This window comes from Choloepus didactylus, chromosome 10 (assembly GCF_015220235.1).
Source record: "Choloepus didactylus isolate mChoDid1 chromosome 10, mChoDid1.pri, whole genome shotgun sequence".
Classification (NCBI taxonomy): Eukaryota; Metazoa; Chordata; class Mammalia; order Pilosa; family Megalonychidae; genus Choloepus; species Choloepus didactylus.
This window is the reverse complement of record NC_051316.1, coordinates 91,722,456-91,747,106: the sequence shown is the minus strand read 5'-3', so window position 1 is coordinate 91,747,106 and position 24,651 is coordinate 91,722,456. Positions and strand designations below refer to the sequence as shown.

The window sequence follows — 24,651 nt, the reverse complement described above, 5'->3', positions numbered from 1 at the left end:
GGATGGGGCGCATACCAAATAAACAACAACAACAAAAAACAAAAACCCCCAACTTAAAGTAGCTTACAATAGTGTAGGACTAGTCCCAACTCAAGATACTTGACTTTAGAGGAAACACTGAAAAAAGATAAAAATAAAAAGCCTGGCTGCAAGTGGAGGTTTGGAATTTAGAATCTTGAACGCCATCATTGTCATGTGACCATTTTAAATGTTAGCTTCTAACTGCCCTCCCTCTTTAGACTGCCCAAATTGAGGATGCTTGGCTTACCAAGGAAGGAGGGCAGTGATGACATGGGAATGAACCTGATTGTACCTATAGCCTAGGACTGCTGAAGACTTGGGGGTTGGGGATTCTCAAGCAGTACAGAGTCCTTGGGAGGCTTGAAAGATGACCTTTTAGGCCAAGCCATAATCAGCCAGGGGCCAGTAGTGTGAGTGGAAGGTGCTGGGCCTTCCTGTCCAGAGGGTTGAGGGGCAGTGGCAGGCAGAGGGAGCAAAAGGAGAATCCTGTGGTCTCCTCCTACAGAGCTTGGAGGTCTCCTTTCTGGGGTATCACAAAGGTAATGCCCCAGCACTGACTAACGAAGGCTGTAGCACCCCCCTAAAGAGGCTGCCCTGTTTGCCAGCTCCGCCCGAGCCTTCTTTAGCTTTCTTTGAATTGGTGTGTTTTTATTGTAACTGTGGATGGTCTGGAAAGTGTGTCCAACCTGTGGGTGTCCCAAGTATTTAAAAACTCACTTTTGCCTCCTAGGAGGATTTCTAGGCAATTTTTATCCTCTGGTGCTAAAAATGATTTGAAAATAATGGACTGCTTGAAATTTGCTGGTTTGCCCCTCCAGGTACTTTGCCAGAGGCTTCCACTCTCTGCAGCCCTACGGCAGCCATCACCTCTCAGAGGAGAATGCAAAAGCTGGCCACTTCCTGGGGGCGTTGCTTTACCCAGAGGTGGGTCCACAACCTCCTTTCCTCAGGTGGGGCCTTTAAGATCACAGATTGAAGAGGAGGTATGAATTTTTCTTTTGAGGTGAAATAATGGAATTGTTTGTTGTTTTCTTAAGCCCTTATGTTTTAGAAATACATACTAAAATACAAATGAAATGATGTTATGTCTGGGATTTGTTTAAAAATAATATAAGGAGGAAGTGGGAAGTTGAGATGAAACAAGATTGGCTGTAAGTTGTGATTTGTTAAAGCTGCCTGGGAGTGCCTTATACTCTTCCATTTTTGTGTAGTTTTAACAGTTTCTATGAGAGAAAGAGAGAGAGAGGGAAGGAGAGAGAGAGAGAGAGAGAGAGAGACAGGGCCATAATAGTCTGACTAAATTGGTTTTCACCTTTATCTCTGCCTCTCCGTCTCTGAGACTTTAGACATGAAGGAGCTCCTATTTCCTTATTTCTCAACTGGGGCTAATCACATCTGCCTTAAATACTGCTGGTAGAGTGGTTAATGAAATTATGCATGTAAGGCGCTTAGCCTGGTGCCCAGTGCCTAATCAACACCAAGGACTAGTGTTTCCACAGGGAGAATGTACCAGGCGGGCCCTGGCTGACTGTTCTCTCTGCTGAGGGGGAATTGACTTTGGGCAGGGAGGGGCTCCCAGGAGGAGTCTGGTGGTCCAACTCCTGGATTTGGTGGGCACAGTCTTTGCCTTTGATTAAACCACTCTTGGGCCCACTTACATTTTTGGTTGGTCTGGATTTTTCTTATCAGCAATTTGGAGGTTGAATTAGCAGTCAGATTCCTGGGTATATCTATTGATGTATTGGGTAGCTGAAACATTTATTTAGTTATTATCTTTATTTTTTTATTTTATTTTATTTTTTTTAAAAGCAAAAAGAAATATTTAGTGAATTTACTCAAATGAAGGAAGCTTAAATGATACAGAACTGAAAATATTAGAAATCTATATACAATAAAAAGTGAACATATATTAGCCAACTTCATGGACATTTCCAGTTAAGCATTCATACAAATAAGTATTCACCTTTTAAAATTTTATATAGGTGTAACACATACATACGTGACATGATTCTGGCAAAAAAGAAAAAATAAGAGATACTAAAATATTCTTAAGTTTTAAAGATAGCGTGGAGTAGGTTTCAAACATCAACATTCTATGTGAATGTAAACCCCTGATTTAATTCCATGATTTTATCATGCCAGAAACATGGTTGGTTTCAAATTTTTTAACAGATATTTGTATCACAACACATTGGCTTATTAATAATTAAGGCATTTTGCAAACATAGTGTTCCAGTGTGGACAAAAATACTTAGTATTATTTGCTATGTTTTAATCTTTCAGTCTTTTCAACATAAGAAAATAGCTGCACACAATCTTAAAAAATTAGTGATGATTGGTCTTTTTAGTTCCTAGCGATAAGTCCTGTCTTATTTTTTTCACATAGTATAAATTATATTCTTATGCAATATTCAGGATTGCATCAAGACCCAGTAGTTCTTAAACAATGTTACCAAATAACCATATAAATCCCAAATTCAACAAAGGCGAACAATCTTCTTAGTGCACTTTCACCTCATTGAAGCTGAAGCTGCTCCTTTTGGATATTTTCCACTTCAATGTGAAGTAGATTGTTAAGTTTCATTAGTGGTTTCATTATGTGGCTTTTTAAAAGAAAAAAATGGTTTTGACTTCTTTCACAGTTCACAGTTCTCAAACAAGACCTTTTTTTTGGAAATCAGATAGTCCAGGGATATTTTGAATAACCAAGCACTCTTTAGTAGATGAAACCTCTCAATGCAATTGTAATAAATACACATCTACATCCTTAGCTATACTGCCAGTATATCCTGGGACCAAAGTGAGATGGTGTTCCTGTTCCCACAATCTACTTAATTGTTGTTTTAAAATATGAATATTTCCATCATTTATAACTTCTGTTTTGGATGATAATTCTGACTACCGCCTTTTTATGACTGCTTGAAGCCAGTTTAAACCAACTATTACATACTCTTCAAATTTGCTTTTAAGTAGTGATTTTACTAGAGGCAACAAGTCTACACAGCAGCCAAGAGAGATGTATTGTTTTTCTTCCTGTGAACTACTGGGGATCACAGGAAGGCAATCCACCACAACTCCAAGATCTTCCTTCCATCCTCACCAAATAGGCTACAAGTTCACTTATATTTCTCTTCCTCCAGAATGTTAAAGCTATATTCAATCTCAAATTCTGGCTGAACAAAATCTGTGCCATTGTTTCATGGTCCTGAGAAACCTCAGAAAAAAACCCCACTATATTTTGATGATGGGCTTTCTGTCTGTGAAGAACCAGAATCACTGGAGTTAACCAAATATGTTCGACAATCAAGACGTAATTTTTCAGGCAGATGGCTGGTACAAGCCACTTCATTTTCTTTATTTGCCATGTCACAGCCCCCAGTTCCTGGGGACTGTTTTTTTTTTCCCGTAACAAGGATTTGGAAAAGAATGATGAACTTTCTTTCTGCAATAGATCACCTTATGTAGTTTATCTGGACTTTTCACAGCTTGTCCAACTGTTCTATTTATGTAAGCAGTCAACTGTTTTGGAGATTTCTTGACCTCCTTCATGTTCTTAGTAGTGAAATTAGAGATCCTTTTTCTAGGAAGATCAATGTAACGATCCTCAAAATTATTACAAAAGTTCCGTTTTTAACATTGTGGGTTTCAGATGCCATAATGTCTTAAATACCGGCCTCTTGGTACCACAGCGCCTCAGTTCAGCCCTTGTGCTGATGATGAACCGTGCCTGGCAGCCTAAAGCATCCCTCTGATTCGGGCTGGGCCCCACTCAGGGCCATTCAAATGCGGCCGCACATGTGGACCGCCGGGATACCTCCCCCTAGTTATTATCTTTAAACTTTTTATTTTGAAATAATAATAGATTCATGGAAAGTTGCAAAAAGTGTACTGGAGGTCCTATGTCCCCTTCATCCACTTTCCCCTAATGGTAGCATCTTTGGTATATCCATAATACAGTATCACAACCAGTAAAATGACATTGTTAGAATCCACAGCGCTTATTCAGATTTCTTTAGTTTTACAAGCAGTCATTTGTATGTGTGTGCATACTTAGTTCTGTGCTGTTTTATCCCATGAGTAAATTCATGTAACCACACCACAAGCAAGATACAGAACTGTTCCACCATTACACAAGGAACTTCCTCATACTAAGCATTTATTTTTCCAAATAAATAATTTTTTTGTTAATGATTTCAAAAAGAAATTGTATGCAGAAGAATGTTGGGAAGCATGTTTGCCATAGTGTCATCAGTACTTTATTTTACTTTGTCCTTTTTTTATTTGTATGATTTTTCTTTTTAAAATGAGGACATACCATTTAAACAAAAAACAATAAATCTGTTTTTTTCATCACTTCAAATTGATCACCTGGATATACCACTGTTGGCATTTGGTGAACATCTTTCCAGACTTTTTCCCAGGTTTGTTTGCATATACTTCTTTCTGACTTTCTCCTTTTCTTAGAAGACATTTTCTGAAGGAAACACTGGTTTGGCGGCCTCCTCTGCTATTTTGTGTGTAAAAGTGTTCCATACATGAGGGTTCTCATAGGATGTGAGATGAGTGGTCTTTTGGGCATTTGACCTCTCAGAGGCTCTTAAGAAGAGGGGCTTGTATGTTCAAAGACCGAATTCAATTATCTTACTTTTCTATTTGGTTTGAAACCAGCCTCTCTGCACTGTCTCCCCTCTGCCCTGCCTCTTGGAATAGAGTGGTCTCAGGTCGTAGATTAGGCCTCCTTTTAAAAAAGCATCCACAGTTTTGGATTCTCTGGTATGTAGCTTTCTGAATGTAGGCAGGATTCTTACTTCTTACCTATCTACAGTTCCAATTATCACTCCTAACATTTATCAAATGCTTACCCTGTGCCAGGTGTTTTATATACATTATCTTCATGAATCTTCAGAGCAATTCATGGGGGTAGGTGTTACCATTCCTGTTAGGGTAGGTGTTGTCATCATCTCCATTTCTCAGACAAGGAAAGTGGGCCTCAGAGAGGTTAAGTAGCTTGCCCACGGTTGCAGGCTGGTATGTGGCAGAGCACCAAAGTCCATGTACTCAACTAATAGCCTTCCACTTCCCTAGCAGTGGCTACCATTAACCCAAGATTCCTTGTGTCTTCTCGTAGGTGAGCCCAGGCCCAGAATGGGAGACTCCAGAGATCTTTGCCCTCACCTTGACTCAATAGGGGAAGTGACTAAAGAGGACTTGCTGCTCAAATCTAAGGTAAAGGACTAGAGCTTAATGGGGCAAGATCATACCAGAGCCATGTTCCTGGGGTACGAACATTGCTGAGGAAGTGGAAAAACTGGCTCCCTGACAGTCTCTGCTCAGCCTTTTGTCTAAATGGAAAGCTGGTGTCTGGTTTTGGAGGCCTTCTTCCTGGGGCTATGTCCTAATAGCCATTGATTATACTTTAGACCAGTCCATTTAGGGCCACTAATGCTCTCTGTCCATTAGCTGTTGGAGTGTGTACACAGAGCCTTTCCAAGACAGGGAACGAATCATGCTTTCAGAGTCCATGGACATTTTCACAAACGTGACCTGAGGAATGCTCACGTGGTCTGTGATGAGGAGACGGACCACTTCTCTGGCCTAGGAAGGATGCATTGCCACCACTGTCATCTTTATTTTGTTAAACTAAATGCTTTCACGTGGTTCAAAAATGAACAATAGAAGAAGATAAATGTTAAGAAGTCCCCCTCTCATCCCTGTGACCACTCTCCTCACCCCACCCTCAAGTAACCTCTTCTGATAGTTTCTTTTGTATCTTTTCAAAGTTTATGTAAATACAAGCAAATACACTTATTGTTAATTTCCCCGATTCTTACATAAAAAGTAGCATACTGTAGACACTATTCTGCCATTTGTTTTATTCGTATAATAATATATCTTGGAGTTCTTTCCACATCATTACATAGAGGCAGCTTTCTCACTCTTTTCTTTGTCTTTAAGTTGCTTTATATTTCATTGTGTATGTAAACTTGATAACTAATCCTTTATAGATGGACACTTAGGCTATTTGTAATCTCTTGCCAATACAAATGATGCTGCAATGCATGGCCTCATAGAAACGTCATTTCATACATGTGCACAGTTATATGTGAAGCAAATTCCCAGAAGTGGGGTAATTCTGTTGCTCTGTTTTCTTTCCAGAAAGTCTGATGCCGGGTTTTCAGTTTCACTGCACCAGCAGGTCTGTGGTGGCCTTTGTCTGAGCTGGGTTAGTCGTGGACTGGGAGAGGGAGCTGGTTCTTCTAAGTGCTTGTAACATTTTTTGGAAGCAATTTCAATTCTGTTGTTTGGAGATGGAGAGTGAGGCTTTGGTGCATTTAAACTGTCTAATGTTGGGTTTCTCTTATAAAGAAGAGAAGCTGCACAAAGGAAGAAGTGAGACACACGAAAAGGATTTTCCCTCCAAAGGAGATAGGAATTGGGAATCTGAGAGCAGAGAGGACATGAACAAGGAAGGAGGAGTAAGGCAGAACATAGGAAGATGAGCACCTGATGTGACAGCCTTCTGAAGGTCTTGTTAATGCTTCTGAATCAGAAAGATCAGGAACATTTAGAGGTGTCTCTCTGTCTGCATTTCAGAGAACATGTCTTCAGCATCCCTCTGGATATCAGGAAATTTGTAAAATAAAATTAACATTAAACAATTGTTATTGTGGTAACGTGTTTACAGCATAGCATTTCCCAGTTTAACCACTTTCAAGTATATACTTAGTGATGTTAATTACATTCACAGTGTTGTGCTGCCATCACCACCATCCATTACCAAAAGTTTTTCATCACCCCAAACAGAAACTCTATACCTATTAACATTAACCTCCCATTGCCCACTCCACCCCACCCCACCCCACCCCCGCCTCTAGTACCCTGTAATCTTTCTGTCTCGATGAATTTGCATATTGTAGTTATTTCATGTAAGTGAGATCGTATATTATTTGTCTTTTTGTGTCTGGCTTATTTGACTCTTAACTTTCTTTTAAAATACCCAGCAGGGGCAAGGATAAGAACAGGTAGGAAATGCAAATGGCCAGGAAACTTGAAAAAAAAAGCCTTAACTTCACTAGTGGTCAATGATACTGCTAATGAAAACAAGAGGATTCCATTTTCAGATGGGCAAGAATGGAGACTGATCACATTTGGAGCTGATGGTGGTGGCAAAAAATGGGCCATTCACACTGTGGTGGGGCCGGGAATTAATGTAATCTTTAGGAAAGCAATTCCGTTTCTGGGAATTTATCCAATAGAAATGTTAGTACCCGTTATAAAGGTACAGAGACAGCAGTATTTATTGAGCTTTATTTGTAAAAAGAAAAAAAAAATGGTGGCAGCCTGAATATTCATCAAGAAGAGAATGGATTTGTAAGTTATGATATGCCCATACTATGAGATGATTGTGAGAATACTGTGCAATTATTGAAAAGAATGAGTTGAAGTTTCCATGTTTAATTTAGCAGGATGTCCATAAATAGGTGAAAAAAGCATGTCACAGAGACATGTATAATATGATCTTATTTTTATTAAAAACTATACCCTCCCCAAATCTATATATGCTTAAGAAGGAAGTATAGAGGGATATACCTTCAAATTATTAATAGCATATATGTATTGTTCGATTTGTTATAGCAAACATACAATTCTTCTATAATTCAAATGACTGAAATGGGGGGAAAAAAACAAACCCTGAGAAGGTGGGGGTGAATTATGAAATAAAAAAATCACAGAAGAGATTACAAATTTGGACAGGTGAGGGACTGCTGCTCTGAGTCTGCGAAGTAAGCAGACTGGTTAATCTCACCAACCCCTGCAGCATCCTCAGCAAGGAACCCTAAATCACAGATTGCAGGTTTCAGCTTCATTGTATGGGATAAGCTGCTTTATCTCAACCCTAGTGAGGACTCAGTGTTCAGGCTCTTTAGGAACACAGCCAGAACCTGGGTTTACTGAGAATGGAAAGCTCACATGGAGCCCTGGGAGCCACTTGACCACCCTTAGGGGGAAACCAGAGTTTCCTGGCTGGGAGGTTTGATGACCTTGCCTCTCTGGCTTCTTTGGCTTCATCTTCTGACTCTGCTGCTCACTGGGTGTGTTTCTGTGGCAGGGGCATCACCTTTTTGAGCCTCAGTTTCTCATCTGTAAAAAGGGGCAGGGGTTACATGAGTAGTGTGTAAAGAACTTAGCTGGATACTAGACTCGATGTAATCCCTTACCAGATGTCGGCTTTCACTGTGACTGCTCTTAATATTGTAACTGCTGTCAGAGATGGGCCACTTAGAATTTATCTTAAGACTGGTGGAGGCACATTGGGCATTGTAGGATCTCACTTGGGAATTGCTGTTCTAGACATGTACCAAATTATTTAGAGCACGGTTTGAGTCACTGTAACAAAGAGACCTTGAAATATGGTGGCTTAAAAAGATAGTGCCTTTCTTTCTTGTAGAATAATCCAGAAATAGGACTAATAGGATGCCTCTGCTGTTCTCAACATGTGGCTTTCATCTCTGGGCCCAAGGTGGCTGCTTCAGTTCCCACTATCACATCCACATTCCAGCTAGTGGAAAGAGGACAAAGAGCGAGGGTAGCACACATCACTTTCATTCACTCTTCATTGGCTAGAACTGAGCGACATGATCACTGTGGGCCACAAGAGAAGTTGGAAAAATGTAATCTGTAGCTGGGTGATCATGTGCTCAGCCAAAATTCATGCATTTTATTATTAAAGTAAGAAGGGAAATAAGGATATTGGTGGACAAGGAATAGGCTCTGTCAACCAGACCCCCAGAAATCTAGGTATTTTCTGAGGTTAATAGATATATAATCTCCTAATTTGCACAGACATTGTGCATACATGGGGCTAGACAAAATAAATTGTTCCTCTTTCCTGGAGTCCATAGTCTATATGGGGAGAAAGGCTTAAATAAGTAAGTGCAACAAAGGAAGAGTAGAGGGTGTGACAAGAGGGGATATTAAAGGGTCTGCTTATTTAAGTTTTAAGTAATTTTATTTGAAAATGTTTCCACAGGCACATGGTTAAAAAAAATTCAAACAATAAAGTATAAAGTAAGTCTCCTACTCCTTCCCCAGTAGGGTACCTAATTTGGATTGGTTGACTGGTGAAGGTCTTTCTGAGGAGAGACCTTTAAGCTGAGAACTTTGGGTTTATAAAACATTAGCTGGTGGAGCTGGGTGTGCTCAGGCCTCCAGATGGGAGCAGTGGCAGGTACACAGGCCCAGCAGCAGTCTCCAGGCACCCAACAAGAAAGCCTCCAGCAGTCTGCTCACGCATTGCTCTTTCTCACCTTCACCACACAGGGAACCTGTCAGTCCTGTGGTGTTACTGGACCGAACCTGTGGGCCTGTCTCCAGGTAAAGTATCCTTGAAACTCTTGAAAGGCATGGAGGTGGTCTAGACTCTCACTACCTAATCTGGGCTGGGAACATCTGTCCTTTGAGGGAAACCTTGAGCAAGGACATGAGGGTACTGGACATCTCAGGTGCAGTTCTCAAGCCCAAGCCAAGAGGGCTCCAGAGTCAACAAGTCTTTAGGCTGGACTCCCTGGCAGCCATTAAAAATGACAAAAGAAAAAAGCAGGTTAGAGAAGACTGGACTGAATGATCCCATCTTTGTCGAAAGACAAAACAAAATTCTATATTTGCATGTGTATGGGAGAGTTGATGTAAGACATCTTGGGTTTAAACACTAGCATTACCTCTTAGTAACATTCTGTCCTTGGGCCAGTCTTGTTTTTCTCTGGGCTTTTGTTTTCCCATCCTATAAAACAGGGGCCATAACACTGACGCTAGTACCCGTCTTGTGGGGTTAAGTAGAATTGGAAGAGATGATGCTTGTGATGTACTTAGCATGGTGCATGGCCCATAGAAAGTATCCAGTAAAATCTGATAGTGTTTATTAATATTATTACCGTTTAAAAAGAGTAAGAGTAGGTAAGGTGATTTTCTCTGGGCAGTGGTATTACAGGTAATTTTTTTTTCTCTATAATTTTTTAGTATTTTCCAAATTTTCTACAAGATGAATTGCATTTTATAATCATACTAAAAATGGCTATTACCTAAAATAAATTTTCTAAAAATAATAGAAGGGAAGAAAAAGAAAGAAAAACACAGGTAGAAGAGGAAAAAGAAAAGACACACTGAGGAGTAAAGACATCACAGTCCAAGTCAGTCTTTGCAGAAGATACAGGGGCTCCAAGCAAGATTCTGCCCTCTTCTCTTCGGGCATGCAGATCCGCATATAGTACATTTCTTACCATAGCAAGACACTGTTCTAAGCACCAGGGGACAGCAAGAAGTGTAAGATACGGTCCTATCTTGTGGGAGTCCACAGTCCCCTTCAAGAAACACGTATGGGAGCATGAAGAAGATGATACATCCTTTATGACTCAGCTGAAAAGTCATTTTCTTGGAAAGGCCCTCATCAGCCTGTGTGGTACTGATCACAAATGGAAAGGACACTGCATACTCCTATGGAGAAGAAAGCATGATTGCCACTGGATACTGGCTATAGCCCACAGTGAAGATGTGCTTGAGCTGAGCCTTGGAGAGTGGGTAGATTTGGGACAGGGGAATGCAAGGCCAAAGGCAGTCTCAACAGGGATATGCTGGCCCCACTATTGGGCATTGGGTCAGCATTGGGCACAGTCTCCTCTGCCGCTTGTTTTGAACACCTGGTGCCTGTTTAGTTTCTTTCATTAGATAATGGCTGTGGGGCCCAGGATCACCCATCAAAAGCATGGACCCTAATAACTGGCCCATCAGGAAGTGGGATAGGAGCTTGGGAGGTGTTTTTAATGAGAGAGGGATGACTAGAGGTGGTGAGAGCCTCGACCCCATCTGCCATCCCTTTGGTGTCTCCTCCCTGGGCTTTTCATAGGAGAGGAGCAGCCCCGAGCACCCTGACCTTAAGCAGAGGTCAGGGGTGACATTTATGTGGGCACCTCCATCCAAGAAAATGTCAGTTGTGTAAACCCGAGTTCCTTCCGAGTGGCAGAGCATCAATCCCTTGTTGGGTAGAGATGGGGACTGTAGAAGATACAGCATCTGGGCCAAGATGGGACAATGATTTTGGGGTGAAGTTAGATAGTCACTGCACTGACACTCTCCTCTTGGCTATCCCCAATCCATTTTCCTTCCTTTCCCTCAGGTCACCTGCCCCTATGTTGGCTGTGGAGAATCCTTTGCTGACCACAGCACTATTCATGCACAGGTGAGCATGGTGGCGGAGAGCATGGGCTCTGCAATCAGGCAGCCCTAGGTTTACACCCTCAGGTCCAAAGTCCGGGTCCAGCTGTCTACTGGCTCTATCCACCTGCTTGGAGCCTCAATGGCTATGTTTATAAAATGGGAATAATCATAGTAGGGTTGCTGTAGAGAAGCAAGAGATAAAAATACTTGTACCTGCTTGACAAATGGCATCCCTTGATAGTCCTAGCTGGAGGGTGAGCAAATACTGAGCCTCTGTCCCAACAGGACCTCTTACTGAGGCCCAGAGAGCTAAGGCAGCCCCATCGCGGGCTTGGGGCTCTTGTAAGGCCATTGTCTTCTTGACCTTATTTTGGGTCTTACCTTCTAGGCAAAAAAGCACAACCTGACAGTGAACCTGACCACTTTCCGTGTGTGGTGTTATGCCTGTGAGAAGGAAGTGTTCCTGGAGCAACGGCTGGCAGCTCACCCACCAAGCCCCTCACCCAAATACTCAGAGAAGGTTAGGAGGTGCAGTGGGGTCAGTTTGGTTGTTTGTAAGACTCGATTGAGAACTGTTGGCTTCCCCTCCCTGGGGTGACTGGGGGCAGCATGACTCATGCACTCGTCAGTGGGTCCAAGACCTAGTCTGTTCCTTTGTCACTGGTATTCTTAGGTGACTTTGAGGAACTTAGGTCAGCAAATGCTGTTCGAGCACCAACTATGTGCTCTGTGTGAGGGGATGAGGGCACAAAGGTGACTAGAAATAGGTCCTCCCCTCAGAGAGTCACAAACCATGGAGGCAGACCCACAAAACTGTCTTATGAGGCAGTGAAGTGGTTGGGGAGAGCTTAGGGTGTTAGGGATGGTGTTTTAGTTTGCTAATCTGCCGGAATGCAAAACACCAGAAATGGATCGGCTTTTATAAAAGGGGTTTATTTGGTTACACAGTTACAGTCTTAAGGCCATAAAGTGTCCCAGGTAACACGTTAACAATCGGGTACCTTCACTGGAGGATGGCCAATGGCGTCCTGTAAACCTGTTAGCTGGGAAGGCATGTGGCTGGCGTCTGCTCCAATTTCTGGTTTCAAAATGGTTTTCTCCCAAGGCATTCCTTTCTAGGCTTCAGCTCCTCAAAAATGTCACTCTCAGTTCCTCTTGGGGTGTTTGTCCTCTCTTAGCTTCTCCAGAGCCAAAGTCTGCTTTCAAAGGCCGTCTCCAAAATGTCTCTATAAAACTGCAGTTCCTCTCTCAGCTCCTGTGCATTCTTCAAAGTGTCCCTCTTGGCTGTAGCAAAGGTTGCTCCTTCTGTCTGAGCTTATATAGTGCTCCAGTTCACTAATCAAGATCCATACTGAATGGGCGGGGCCACACCTCATGGAAATTATCCAGTCAGAGTTATCACCCACAGTTGGGTGTGGTGCATTTCCACGGAAACAACCTAATCCAAATGTTCCAACTTAATCCCTACTAAATGTCAGCCCCCACAAGATTGCATCAAAGAACATAGCTTTTTCTGGGGGACATAATATATACAAACCAGTACAGATGGTATTTTCTTGAGGCTTTGGCAAGAGTGTAGACATCTTCCAAGCCCTATGGGGAGGCTTACAAGGTCACAGCTGGCCACCGGACATCCCAAATCTAGAAATGTGTTCCAAGGGAATAATGAGACAACAAATGAAGCTAGTCACTCCAGCGTGCTTTTCTATTAAAAAATGTGGAAACCACCTGGGTGATATGTCAACTAAATAGTGATTCCTTAGCACAGCAGAGTAGTGTACAGCTGTTAAAGATGGGGAGGTTCAGTGAGCTCATGCATCTGAAGGGCTCTGCTCAGTGCTTGCTTTAGGTAATGGTCTGTAAATCCTGGTTGTCAGAACTTTCTACTAGAGTAGAAGCTCCAGGGAGGCCAGGCCTTTTGTCTGTTTATGATTATGATGTTTTACCAAAAAAAGAGGATATAAAACGATATGCATACTACCCTGTTTTTATGTTACATATCTATGTAAGCATTAAAAATATATTAACAATTAACAGCCTGCATATATAAGTATAGACTGTGTTAACAGTGGTTATCTGAAGACTAGGATTGCATCTTGTGTCTGTTTTTCTTTAATGTTTCTTGTTTTTTCCTAAGTTTATTATAAAAGAAAAATATTACTATTATTATTATTGTTATTATTGGCTTTTGACAGTGGGGATTGATTAGCTTACAAATACACAGTTCTAAGGCCGTGAAAATGTCCAAACTAATGCATCAACAGGACGACACCGTCTCCTCGAAGACTGGCTACTGGCGAGCTTGGGCTCCTCTGTCGGCGAGCAATGCACATGGCTACATCTGATGTCCTTCTCTCCCAGGTTTCATTCCTTTCAGCTTCTGGCTTCAGTGGCTTCCTCTCTCAGCTTCTCTGGGGCTTTTTCTGTGTTTTAACGTCTTATGAAGGACTCCAGTAAGAGAAGAGGATTAAGACCCATCCTTGGAAACTCCTCAACCTAAATAATCTCATCAAAGGGTCCCACCCACAACAGGTCTACACCCACAGGAATAGATTAAAAGAACATAATCTTTTTTTGGGGTACATACAGCTTCAAACTATCAAAAAGTCCATGTGAACATAGCCATACCCCAAAATCTCTTTTACTGTTCTTAAATGTATAGAATCTCCTTTTTCATCTATCTGACTCTGAGCAGGCCAACCCTCTCTTCCTCAGCTGAAAGGTTACAACCTTGAAGCTGTCTGAACTAACAGCTTGAGTACGATGCCAGTGCTCCTAATACAACATAGCCAGTTGTCTTCCATGGTCTCATGGAGAATTTGTGTGGGAGGCTTTTGAGAAGGGTTCTGAATCAGAAAGCAATTAGCTTTTCTAGCTCTGCTATGTGTCAAGCATCTGGAGTTTAGTTATTTTAGATTTCAGGCCATTGGAAGAGAAGGATCCCTTAGCAGAGCTCTGTTTCCTTCCATCTTTGCTTGCAAACTGACTAGTTCTTGCCTGAGTTCATCTCACTTATAGGATTTTGCAAAAAGCAAAAAGGAGCAATATGCACCCCAACATTCTGAGTGTTTCCAGTCAGTTCCCTAGAGTTACAAGCTCAGGTGACCAGTGGTCTGCTAACCTAATTACTGAAGGAGACATTTCTACAAAATGTTTTTCCCGTATATAACAAAGGTCACCAGCTTATCCTACAATAGCTAGTCTTTGCACTTACTATATAACCTTACTGAGACAATGCCATATGTTTTCATGTTTTATTTTTTACGTCAATGCCCCACTTCTGGTATCAATTTCTATATTAATTAAGGTGCAGGCTAGGCTGCTGTAGCAGATACCCTAAAATTCAGTACTTCAGGCAACCTAGAAGTTCATTCCTCACTTAATACTTTACAGGTTGGTGGGCAGTCTGGGGCGGGTAGATGGCTCTTATCCTTGACCAGTCAGTTCTGCTGTCTTCAACATGTTCCTTCTCTCTAGGTCCAAGGAAACGACTACACTTTCCATCCAGTAGAGAGGGGGAAAATTGGCCTTATTTTTTCCTTTTCTTTCAATTGTTCCTTTTCTCATTATATCCAACGTGGTTGTAGACTGGCATTCTTATCAGTTCACATGTACATTTCTGGGCAGATACAGGGTCTCTCCCACCATAGCTGCCCATCTGTGGTCTTTCTGGTAGGGATTCTCCCAGAACCTGGTCTACTGAGCATTCCCTGCCTCTGAGTGTGCCCTTGCAATTCTTTCTTTTATTTTTTCATTATCTTTTCTGTATTGTCATTGGATTACACTAGGCCTAATTTAAAATGAGCAATGATATGGAAGTTTTAGGAAATCAGGAGAGAAGATTTTTCTGTTTCTTTGTTTTCTATTCAAAGCAGTTAAACAGCATTTAGATTTACTAATGTTAATTTCATTTCTCTGAGACCTTTTTAAAAATTTCTTTTAATTCAGTTTTATTGAGCTTGTTCACATACCATACAATCATCCAAAGTGCACAGTCAGTTGCCCATGGTACCATCATACAGCTGTGCATCCAGTATTCCAGAAAAGAAATTAAAACAAAAAAGAAAACTCAAATCCTCCCAAACCCCTAACTGCCCCCCCCTTATTGACTCATAATATTGGTATAATACATTTGTTACTGTTGATGAAAGAATGTTAAAATATTACTAACTGTGGTACATAGTTTGCAGTAGGTATATTTTTTCCCTATATACCCCTCTATTATTAACTTCTAGTTATAGTGTCATGTACTTGTTCTAATTCATGAAAGAGATTTCTAATATTTGTGCAGTTAATCACAAACATTGTCCCCCACAAGATTCACTGTTTTATACATTCCCATATTTTAACCTCGAACTTTCCTTCTGGTGACATACATGACTCTAAGCTTCCCCTTTCCACCACATTCACTCACCATTCAGCACTGTTAGTTATTCTCACAATAACATGCTACCGTCACCTCTGTCCATTTCCAAATACTTAAGTTCAAGCTAGTTAAACATTCTGTTAATAATAAGCAACCACTCCCCATTTTTTAGCCTTGCTCTATATCCTGGTAACTTATATTTCATGTCTATGAGTTTACATATTATAATTAGTTTATATCAGTGAGACCATACAATATTTGTCCTTTTGTGTCTGACTTATTTCACTCAACATAGTGCCCTCAAGGTTTCTTCATCAACCTGTTTTTTTTGTTGCTTGTTTGTTTGTTTTTGTTTGTGTTTTTAAGATGGTTTGTTCACCCATCATACATTCTGTCCTAAGTAAACAATCAGTAGTTCTCTAGATAATCGTGTATTCATGTTTTTACCACCATCAACGCTGTCTATATAAGGACATCTCCATTTCTGCTACAAAGAAGGAGGAAGAGTCAAGGAAGGTAGAGAGACAAAAGAAAAAGAAAAAGAAAATGACAGCTAAAAAGCAACAAAAGGAAAGACAGAATTAAACTAAAGTACAGGAAAAGAGTCAGACAACATCACCAATGCCAAGAGTCCCATACTCCTCCCTTATATCCTCCTCTTACATGCATTTAGGTTTAGTATATTGCCTTTGTTACATTAAAGGAAGCATAATACAATGTTTCTGTTAAGTATAGTCTCTAGTTTGCATTGACTGTACTTTTTCCCCAATACCACCCCATTTTTAACATCTTGCAAGGTTGACATTCATTTGTTCTTCCTCATGTAAAAACATATTTGTACATTTTATCACAGTCATTGAGACTCTAGGTCTTACTGAATTATACAGTCCCAGTCCTTATCTTTACTCTTTTCTTCCGGCGTCCCACATGCTCCTAACCTTCCTCTTTCAACTATACTCACAATCATCTTTGTTCAGTGTACTTACATTGTTTGCTACCATCACCCAAAATTGTGTTCTAAACCTCTCACTTCTGACTTTTCCTATCCGTCTGTAGTGCTTCGTTTAGTATTTCCTGTAGAGCAAGTATCTTGTTCACAGACTCACTCATTGTCTGTTTGTCAGAGAATATTTTAAGCTCTCCCTCATATTTGAAGGACAGTTTTGCTGGATATAGGATTCTTGGTTGGCAGTTTTTCTCTTTCAGTATCTTATATATATCACACCACTTCCTTCTTGCCTCCATGATTTCTGCTGAGAAATTTGCACATAGTTTTACCAAGCTTCCTTTTTATGTGATGGATTGCTTTTCTCTTGCTGCTTTCAGGAGTCTCTGTCTTTGACATTTGATAATCTGATTATTAAGTGTCTTGGTGTAGGCCTATTCAGATCTATTCTGTTTGGGGTATGCTGCGCTCCTTGGATCTGTCACAGTCCTGAACCCCCAAGCACCCATAATCCACCAGCCCTAGCCACCCGGGAGGTGGGATTACAGGCATGTGCCACCAAGCCCGGCACCCCATAGCTCTTTTCATTCCCTAATTATTTGTCCCTAGTATTTGTGTGGTCCCGGTAAGGTAGTCCTATTAATTATAGTCCCTAGTATGCAATATGTAGATTTTTCCCATATACACTCTGTTGTCAATACTCTGTACCAGTGTCATACCTTAGAAGTTTATCATGCAAGCACCTATCTATATTTCTAGTGCTGATTCATGGGATATATGCTTTAAACAACTCTTTTCAATCCTATTCACTTTCAACACTGCTCTGATACTTATAATCCCATTAACAAACAATCATCACCCCTATCCCTTCCCGTACCTTTGAATTCACTCTCATTAACATATCTGAAGATATTAGATTATCATTCCCCCTTCACTAGCCTTTGTCTGTCACTAGGTCCCCTAATACTCTATATTAAAAGACATTGATTTTACATTGTTCAGGGAGTTCATAGTAGTGGTAACATACAGTATCTCTCTTTATGTGTCTGATCTGTTTCACTCAGCATTGTATCTTCAAGGTTCATCCATGTAGTCATATGTTTTGGGCCTTGTTCTTTATTGCTGCATAGTATTTCATCCTATGTGTAAACCGTTTTGTTTATCTACTCATCTGTTGAAGGACACTTGTGTTGTTTCATTTCTTGGCAATTGTAAACAATGCCACTATAAACATCGGTTTACAAATGTCTGTTTGTGTCACTGCTTTCAGATCTTCTGGGTATATATCGAGAAGTGGAATTACCGGATTGTAAGGTAATTTGACATTTAGTTTTCTGAGAAACCGTCAAACTCTTCCACATTATACATTCCCACCAGCAATGAATAAGAGTTCCAGTTTCTCCACATCTTCTCCAGCATTTGTTGTTTCCTGTTTGTTTAATGACAGCCATTCTTATTGATGTGAGATGGTATCTCATTGTGGTTTTGATTTGCATTTCCCTAAGAGCTAGTGAAGATGAACATTTTTTCATGTGTATTTTAGCCATTTGTATTTCCTTTTTGGAAAAATGCCATTTCATATCTTTTGCCCATTTGTTGCTGAACTGTAGGATTTCTTTATATTTGCAGGATATCAGTCTCTTATCAGATATATGGTATCCAAATATTTTCTCCCATTGAGTTGGCTGTCTTTTCACCTTTTCGACAAAGGGGCACAGAAGCCTTTGATTTTGAGGAGTTCCCATTTATCTATTTTTTCCTCTGTTGCTTGTGCTTTGGGTGTAAGGTGTAAGAAGCTACCTCCTAATACTAGGTCTTGAAGATGTTTCCCTATATTATCTTCTAAGGATTTTATTGTGCTGTCTCTTATATTGAGGTCCTTGATCCACTTTGAGTGAATTTTTGTAAAGGGTGTTAGGTAGGGGTCCTCTTTCATTCCTTTTGATGTAGATATCTGGTTCTCTGAGCCCCATTTGTTGAAGAGACTGGACCCATTTCAGTGGATTTGGGGTCCTTATCAAAAATCAGTCAATCATGGAGCTGGGGGCTATTTCCAAATTTGCACTTTGATTCCGTTGATCAATATGTCTATCTTTGTGCCAGTACCATGCTGTTTTGACAACTGTGGCTTTGTAGTAGACTTTAAAGTTTGAAAGTGTAAGTCCTCCCACTTTGTTTTTCTTTTTCAGGATGTTTTTGGCAATTAGAGGCCTGTTTCCCTTCCAAATAAATTTGATGACTAGCATTTCCAACTCTGCAAAGTAGGTTGTTGGAATTTTGATTGGAATTGCATTGAATCTGTAGATCAGTTTGGGTAGAATTGACATCTTAATGAAGTTTAGCCTTCTTGTCCATGAGCATGGAATGTCTTTTCACCTATTTAGGTCCTTTTTTATTTCTTTTAGTAAAGTTTTATAATTTTTTTGTGTAGATGTCTTTTACATCCTTGGTTAGGTTTATTCTAGGTACTTGATTTTTTTAGATGCTATCGTGAATGGAATTTTTTTTTTTTTTTGATTGCCTTTTCAGTTAGGTCCTTACTAGTGTATAGGAACATTACTGACTTATGTCTATTAATCTTGTATCCCACCACTCTGCTGAATTTATTAGCTGAAGTAGCTTTGTTGTCGATTTCTCAGGATTTTCCAAATATAAGATCATATCTGCAAATAATGACAGTTTTACTTCTTCCTTTCCAATTTGGATACCTGTTATATCTTTGTCTTGATGAATTGCTCTCACTAGAACTTCTAGTACAACACTGAATAATAGTTGTGACAGTGGGCATCCTTGTCTCATTGCTGATCTTAGGGGGAAGGCTTTGAGCCTCTCACTGTTGAGTACTATATTGGCTATAGGTTTTTCAAATACGCCCCTTATCATATTGAGGAAGTTCCTTCGATTCCTACCCTTTGAACTGTTTTTGTCAAAAAGGGAAGTTGACTTTTGTCAAATGCTTTTTCAGCGTCTATCTAGATGATCATTTGATTTTTCCATTTTGATTTATTAATGTGTTATATTACACTGATTGATTTTATTTTGTTGAACCACCGTTGCATGCCAAGAATGAACCCCACTTGGTCGTAGTGTATAATTCTTTTATTGTGCCTTTGGATTTGATTTGCTAGTATTTTGTTGAGAATTCTTGTATCTATATTCATTAGGGAGATTGGCCCATAGTTTTCCTTTTTTTGTAGTATCTTTATCTGGTTTTGGTATTAGACTGATATTAGCTTCATAAAATGAGTTAGATAGTGTTCCCTTTTTTTCAGTTTTTTGAAAGAGTTTGAGCAGGAATGGTATCAATTCCTTTTGGAATGTTTGGTAAAATTTCTGTGAAGCCATCTGGCCCTGGGCTTTTATCTGTAGGTAGATTTTTGATGATTGATTGGCTTTCTTTGCTTGTGATTGGTTTGTTGAGGTCTTCTGTTTCTTCTTGGGTCAGTCTAGGTTGTTCATGTATTTCCAGGAAATTATCCATTTCCTCTAAATTGTCTAATTTGTTGGCATACAGTTGTTCATGGTATTCTCTTATGAGAGTTTTAAAAAGTTTCTTCGGGATCCATAGTAATTACCCTGCTCTCATTTCTGATTCTGTTTATTTGGGTCTTCTCTCTTTTTGACTTTGTCAGTCTAGCTAAGGGTTTGTCAATCTTGTTGATCTTCTCAAAGAACCAACTTTTGGTTTTATTTATTCTCTATTGTATTTTTTTTTCTCCAGCTCTTTTATTTCTGCTTTAATCTTTGTTATTTCTTTTCTTCTACTTGCTTTATGCTTAGTTTGTTGATCTTCAGTTATTCAATTAGGTCTTTGGTTTTAGCTCTTTCTTGCTTTTTGATGTATGTATTTAGAGCTATAAATTTCCCTCTCAGCACTACCTTCTCTGCATCCCATAGGTTTTGATATGTTGTGTTCTTGTTTTCATTAGTCTTTAGATATTTATCTATTTCTCTTGTAATTTCTTCTTTGACCCACTGTTTGTTTAGGATTGTGTTGTTTAACCTCCATATATTTGTGAAAGACTTGGTTCTTTGATGGTTATTGATTTCTAGTTGCATTCCATATAGTCAGAGAATGTGCTTTGAGTAATTTCAGTCTTTTAAAATTTGCTAAGACTTGTTTTGTGCCCCAGCATATGATCTATCCTAGAGAACGTTCCATGGTTGCTAGAGAAGAATGTATATCCTGGTACTTTGGTATGTAGTGATCTATATGTCTGTTAAGTCTAATTCATTTATCATGTTGTACAGGTTTTCAGTTTCCTTATTTGTCCTTCATCTGGTTGTTCTATCTATAGAGGAGAGTGGTGTATTGAAGTATCTTTTAATTGTAGGGTTTAATCCATTCACATTCAAAGTTATTACTGTAAAGGGAGTTCTTGAACCAGCCATCTTATCCTTTGGTTTTTAGTTGTCAGATCTATTTTTTTTTTTTTTTTTTCAGGATGTTCAGTGCAATTTATTTGCTTTCTTAATCACAAGCTGTCAACACAGCTGATATGCAATAACTAGGCCAAGGGCACACAGCACATTTAAAAGTGGAGGATACCAGAGTCTCTAAAGTCTGTCAGCACGAAGGCCAGCACAAGCAGGCTGGTGCCTTTCACAAGAGGCCTTGGGAGCCAGCCCAGCATGATGTCAGCAGATGACCCAAATCCATCAGCAGTGGGTACTGGTCGGCGGTGTGGTGGTGAAGGCAGCAGCAGTCCATGCAGCACAGCATGGACATTTGAGCTGGGAGTCAGAGTGAATGGGTGTCAGTCTGCCTCTACCTGCACTCACCAGAGTGGCATCTGCACTGAGTTGTTATGCCTTAGAGCTCTGGTTATCACTGTCCTTTTTGAGGGACTGTCCCTCTGGCAGGTGATCAGATCTATTTTTAACTTCTCTCTTTTTTTTTTCCTTTAAGTTACCCTTACTAGTATTCTTCAGTTCTGTGCCCTTCTTCAGACCTCTCTCTCCTTTCTTTTTTTCTCAGGTGGTAGAGCTCCCTTTAGTATTTCTTGCAGGGCAAGTCTCTTGTTAAGAAATTCTCTCAGCATTTGTCTGTGAAAATTTTAAACTCTCCTTCAATTTTTTTTTTTTTTTAAACATCATTTTATTGAGATATATTCACATACCACGCAGTCATACAAAACAAATTGTACTTTCGATTGTTTACAGTACCATTACATACTTGTACATTCATCACCTAAATCAATCCCTGACACCTTCATTAGCACACACACAAAAATAACAAGAATAATAATTAGAGTGAAAAAGAGCAATTGAAGTAAAAAAGAACACTAGGTACCTTTGTCTGTTTGTTTGCTTCCCCTACTTTTCTACACATCCATCCATAAACTAGACAAAGTGGAGTTTGGTCCTTATGGCATTCCCAATCCCACTGTCACCCCTCATAAGCTACATTTTTATACAACTGTCTTCGAGATTCATGGGTTCTGGGTTGTAGTTTAATAGTTTCAGGTATCCACCACCAGCTACCCCAATTCTTTAGAACCTAAAAAAGGTTGTCTAAAGTGTGCGTAAGAGTGCCCACCAGAGTGATCTCTCGGCTCGTTTTGGAATCTCTCTGCCACTGAAGCTTATTTCATTTCCTTTCACATCCCCCTTTTGGTCAAGAAGATGTTCTCCATCCCACGATGCCGGGTCTACATTCCTCCCCGGGAGTCATATTCCACGTTGCCAGGGAGATTCACTTCCCTGGGTGTCTGATCCCACGTAGGGGGGAGGGCAGTGATTTCACCTTTCAAGTTGGCTTAGCCAGAGAGAGAGGGCCACATCTGAGCAACAAAGAGGCATTCAGGAGGAGACTCTTAGGCACAAATACAGGGAGGCCTAGCCTCTCCTTTGCAGCAACCGTCTTCCCAAGGGTAAAACTTATGGTAGAGGGCTCAACCCATCAAACCACCAGTCCCCTATGTCTGTGGTCATGTTAGCAACCATGGAGGTGGGGTAGGCGAATACCCCTGCATTCTCCACAGGCTCCTCAAGGGGGCACTACATCTTTTTTTTTTTTTTTCCTTGTTTGTCTTTTTTCTTTTTTTTTTTTTTTTTTTAACTTTCCCTTCTTTTTTCAAATCAACTGTATGAAACAAAAAGTTAAAAAGAAAACAAACATACAATAAAAGAACATTTCAAAGAGACCATAGCAAGGGAGTAAGAAAAAGACAACTAACCTAAGATAACTGCTTAACTTCCAACATGTTCCTACTTTACCCCAAGAAAGTTACATAATATAGCAACATTTCAGTGAACTTGTTCCTACTACATCCATCAGAAATTAACAGACCATAGTCATTTCTGGGCATCCCCAGAACGTTAAATAGCTTATCTGTTCTTCTTGGATTATTGTTCCCCCTTCCTTAATTGCTCTCTACTGCTAGTTCCCCTACATTCTACATTATAAACCATTTGTTTTACATTTTTCAAAGTTCACATTAGTGGTAGCATATAATATTTCTCTTTTTGTGCCTGGCTTATTTCGCTCAGCATTATGTCTTCAAGGTTCATCCATGTTGTCATATGTTTCACGAGATCGTTCCTTCTTACTGCCGCGTAGTATTCCATCGTGTGTATATACCACATTTTATTTATCCACTCATCTGTTGAAGGACATTTGGGTTGTTTCCATCTCTTGGCAATTGTGAATAATGCTGCTATGAACATTGGCGTGCAGATATCTGTTCGTGTCACTGCTTTCCGATCTTCCGGGTATATACCGAGAAGTGCAATCGCCGGATCGAATGGTAGCTCTATATCTAGTTTTCTAAGGAACTGCCAGACTGACTTCCAGAGTGGCTGAACCATTATACAGTCCCACCAACAATGAATAAGAGTTCCAATTTCTCCACATCCCCTCCAGCATTTGTAGTTTCCTGTTTGTTTAATGGCAGCCATTCTAACCGGTGTTAGATGGTATCTCATTGTGGTCTTAATTTGCATCTCTCTAATAGCTAGTGAAGCTGAACAATTTTTCATGTGTTTCTTGGCCATTTGTATTTCCTCTTCAGAGAACTGTCTTTTCATATCTTTTGCCCATTTTATAATTGGGCTGTCTGTACTATTGTCATTGAGTTGTAGGATTTCTTTGTATATGCAAGATATCAGTCTTTTGTCAGATACATGGTTTCCAAAAATTTTTTCCCATTGAGTTGGCTGCCTCTTTACCTTTTTGAGAAATTCCTTTGAGGTGCAGAAACTTCTAAGCTTGAGGAGTTCCCATTTATCTATTTTCTCTTTTGTTGCTTGTGCTTTGGGTGTAAAGTCTAGGAAGTGGCCTCCTAATACAAGGTCTTGAAGATGTTTTCCTACATTATCTTCTAGGAGTTTTATGGTACTTTCTTTTATATTGAGATCTTTGGTCCATTTTGAGTTAATTTTTGTGTAGGGGGTGAGGTAGGGGTCCTCTTTCATTCTTTTGGATATGGATATCCAACTCTCCCAGCCCCATTTGTTGAAAAGACCATTATGGCTCAGTTCGGTGACTTTGGGGGCCTTATCAAAGATCAGTCGGCTATAGATCTGAGGGTCTATCTCTGAATTCTCAATTCGATTCCATTGATCTATATGTCTATCTTTGTGCCAGTACCATGCTGTTTTGGCAACTGTGGCTTTATAATAAGCTTCAAAGTCAGGGAGTGTAAGTCCTCCCACTTCGTTTTTCTTTTTTAGAGTGTCTTTAGCAATTCGAGGCATCTTCCCTTTCCAAATAAATTTGATAACTAGCTTTTCCAAGTCTGCAAAGTAGGTTGTTGGAATTTTGATTGGGATTGCATTGAATCTGTAGATGAGTTTGGGTAGAATTGACATCTTAATGACATTTAGCCTTCCTATCCATGAACATGGAATATTTTTCCATCTTTTAAGGTCCCCTTCTATTTCTTTTAGTAGAGTTATGTAGTTTTCTTTGTATAGGTCTTTTACATCTTTGGTTAAGTTGATTCCTAGGTACTTGATTTTTTTAGTTGCTATTGAAAATGGTATCTTTTTCTTGAGTGTCTCTTCAGTTTGTTCATTTCTAGCATATAGAAACATTACTGACTTATGTGCATTAATCTTGTATCCCGCTACTTTGCTAAATTTGTTTATTAGCTCTAGTAGGTGT

At 40.0% G+C, this 24,651-nt stretch overlaps 1 protein-coding gene and 1 pseudogene across 16 annotated transcripts in view; one reads left to right on the top strand and one right to left on the bottom strand.

Annotated features, from left to right (window-relative positions):
• USP20 (ubiquitin specific peptidase 20) overlaps window positions 1-24,651 on the top strand; it is a 92,237-nt gene that overhangs the window by 27,386 nt on the left and 40,200 nt on the right. For 9 of the 16 annotated variants that reach the window (XM_037851286.1, XM_037851293.1, XM_037851288.1 and 6 more), the window contains 5 exons: window positions 840-945; window positions 5,150-5,247; window positions 9,343-9,396; window positions 11,192-11,254; window positions 11,621-11,752. In XM_037851286.1, the coding sequence (XP_037707214.1) occupies window positions 840-945; window positions 5,150-5,247; window positions 9,343-9,396; window positions 11,192-11,254; window positions 11,621-11,752 (453 nt within the window). Of the gene's footprint in view, window positions 1-839; window positions 1,005-5,149; window positions 5,248-9,342; window positions 9,397-11,191; window positions 11,255-11,620; window positions 11,753-24,651 lie in introns of all 16 variants that reach the window. The other 7 variants (XM_037851295.1, XM_037851298.1, XM_037851297.1 and 4 more) reach the window with 2 other exon arrangements.
• Window positions 2,755-3,677, bottom strand: LOC119545602 (annotated as a pseudogene).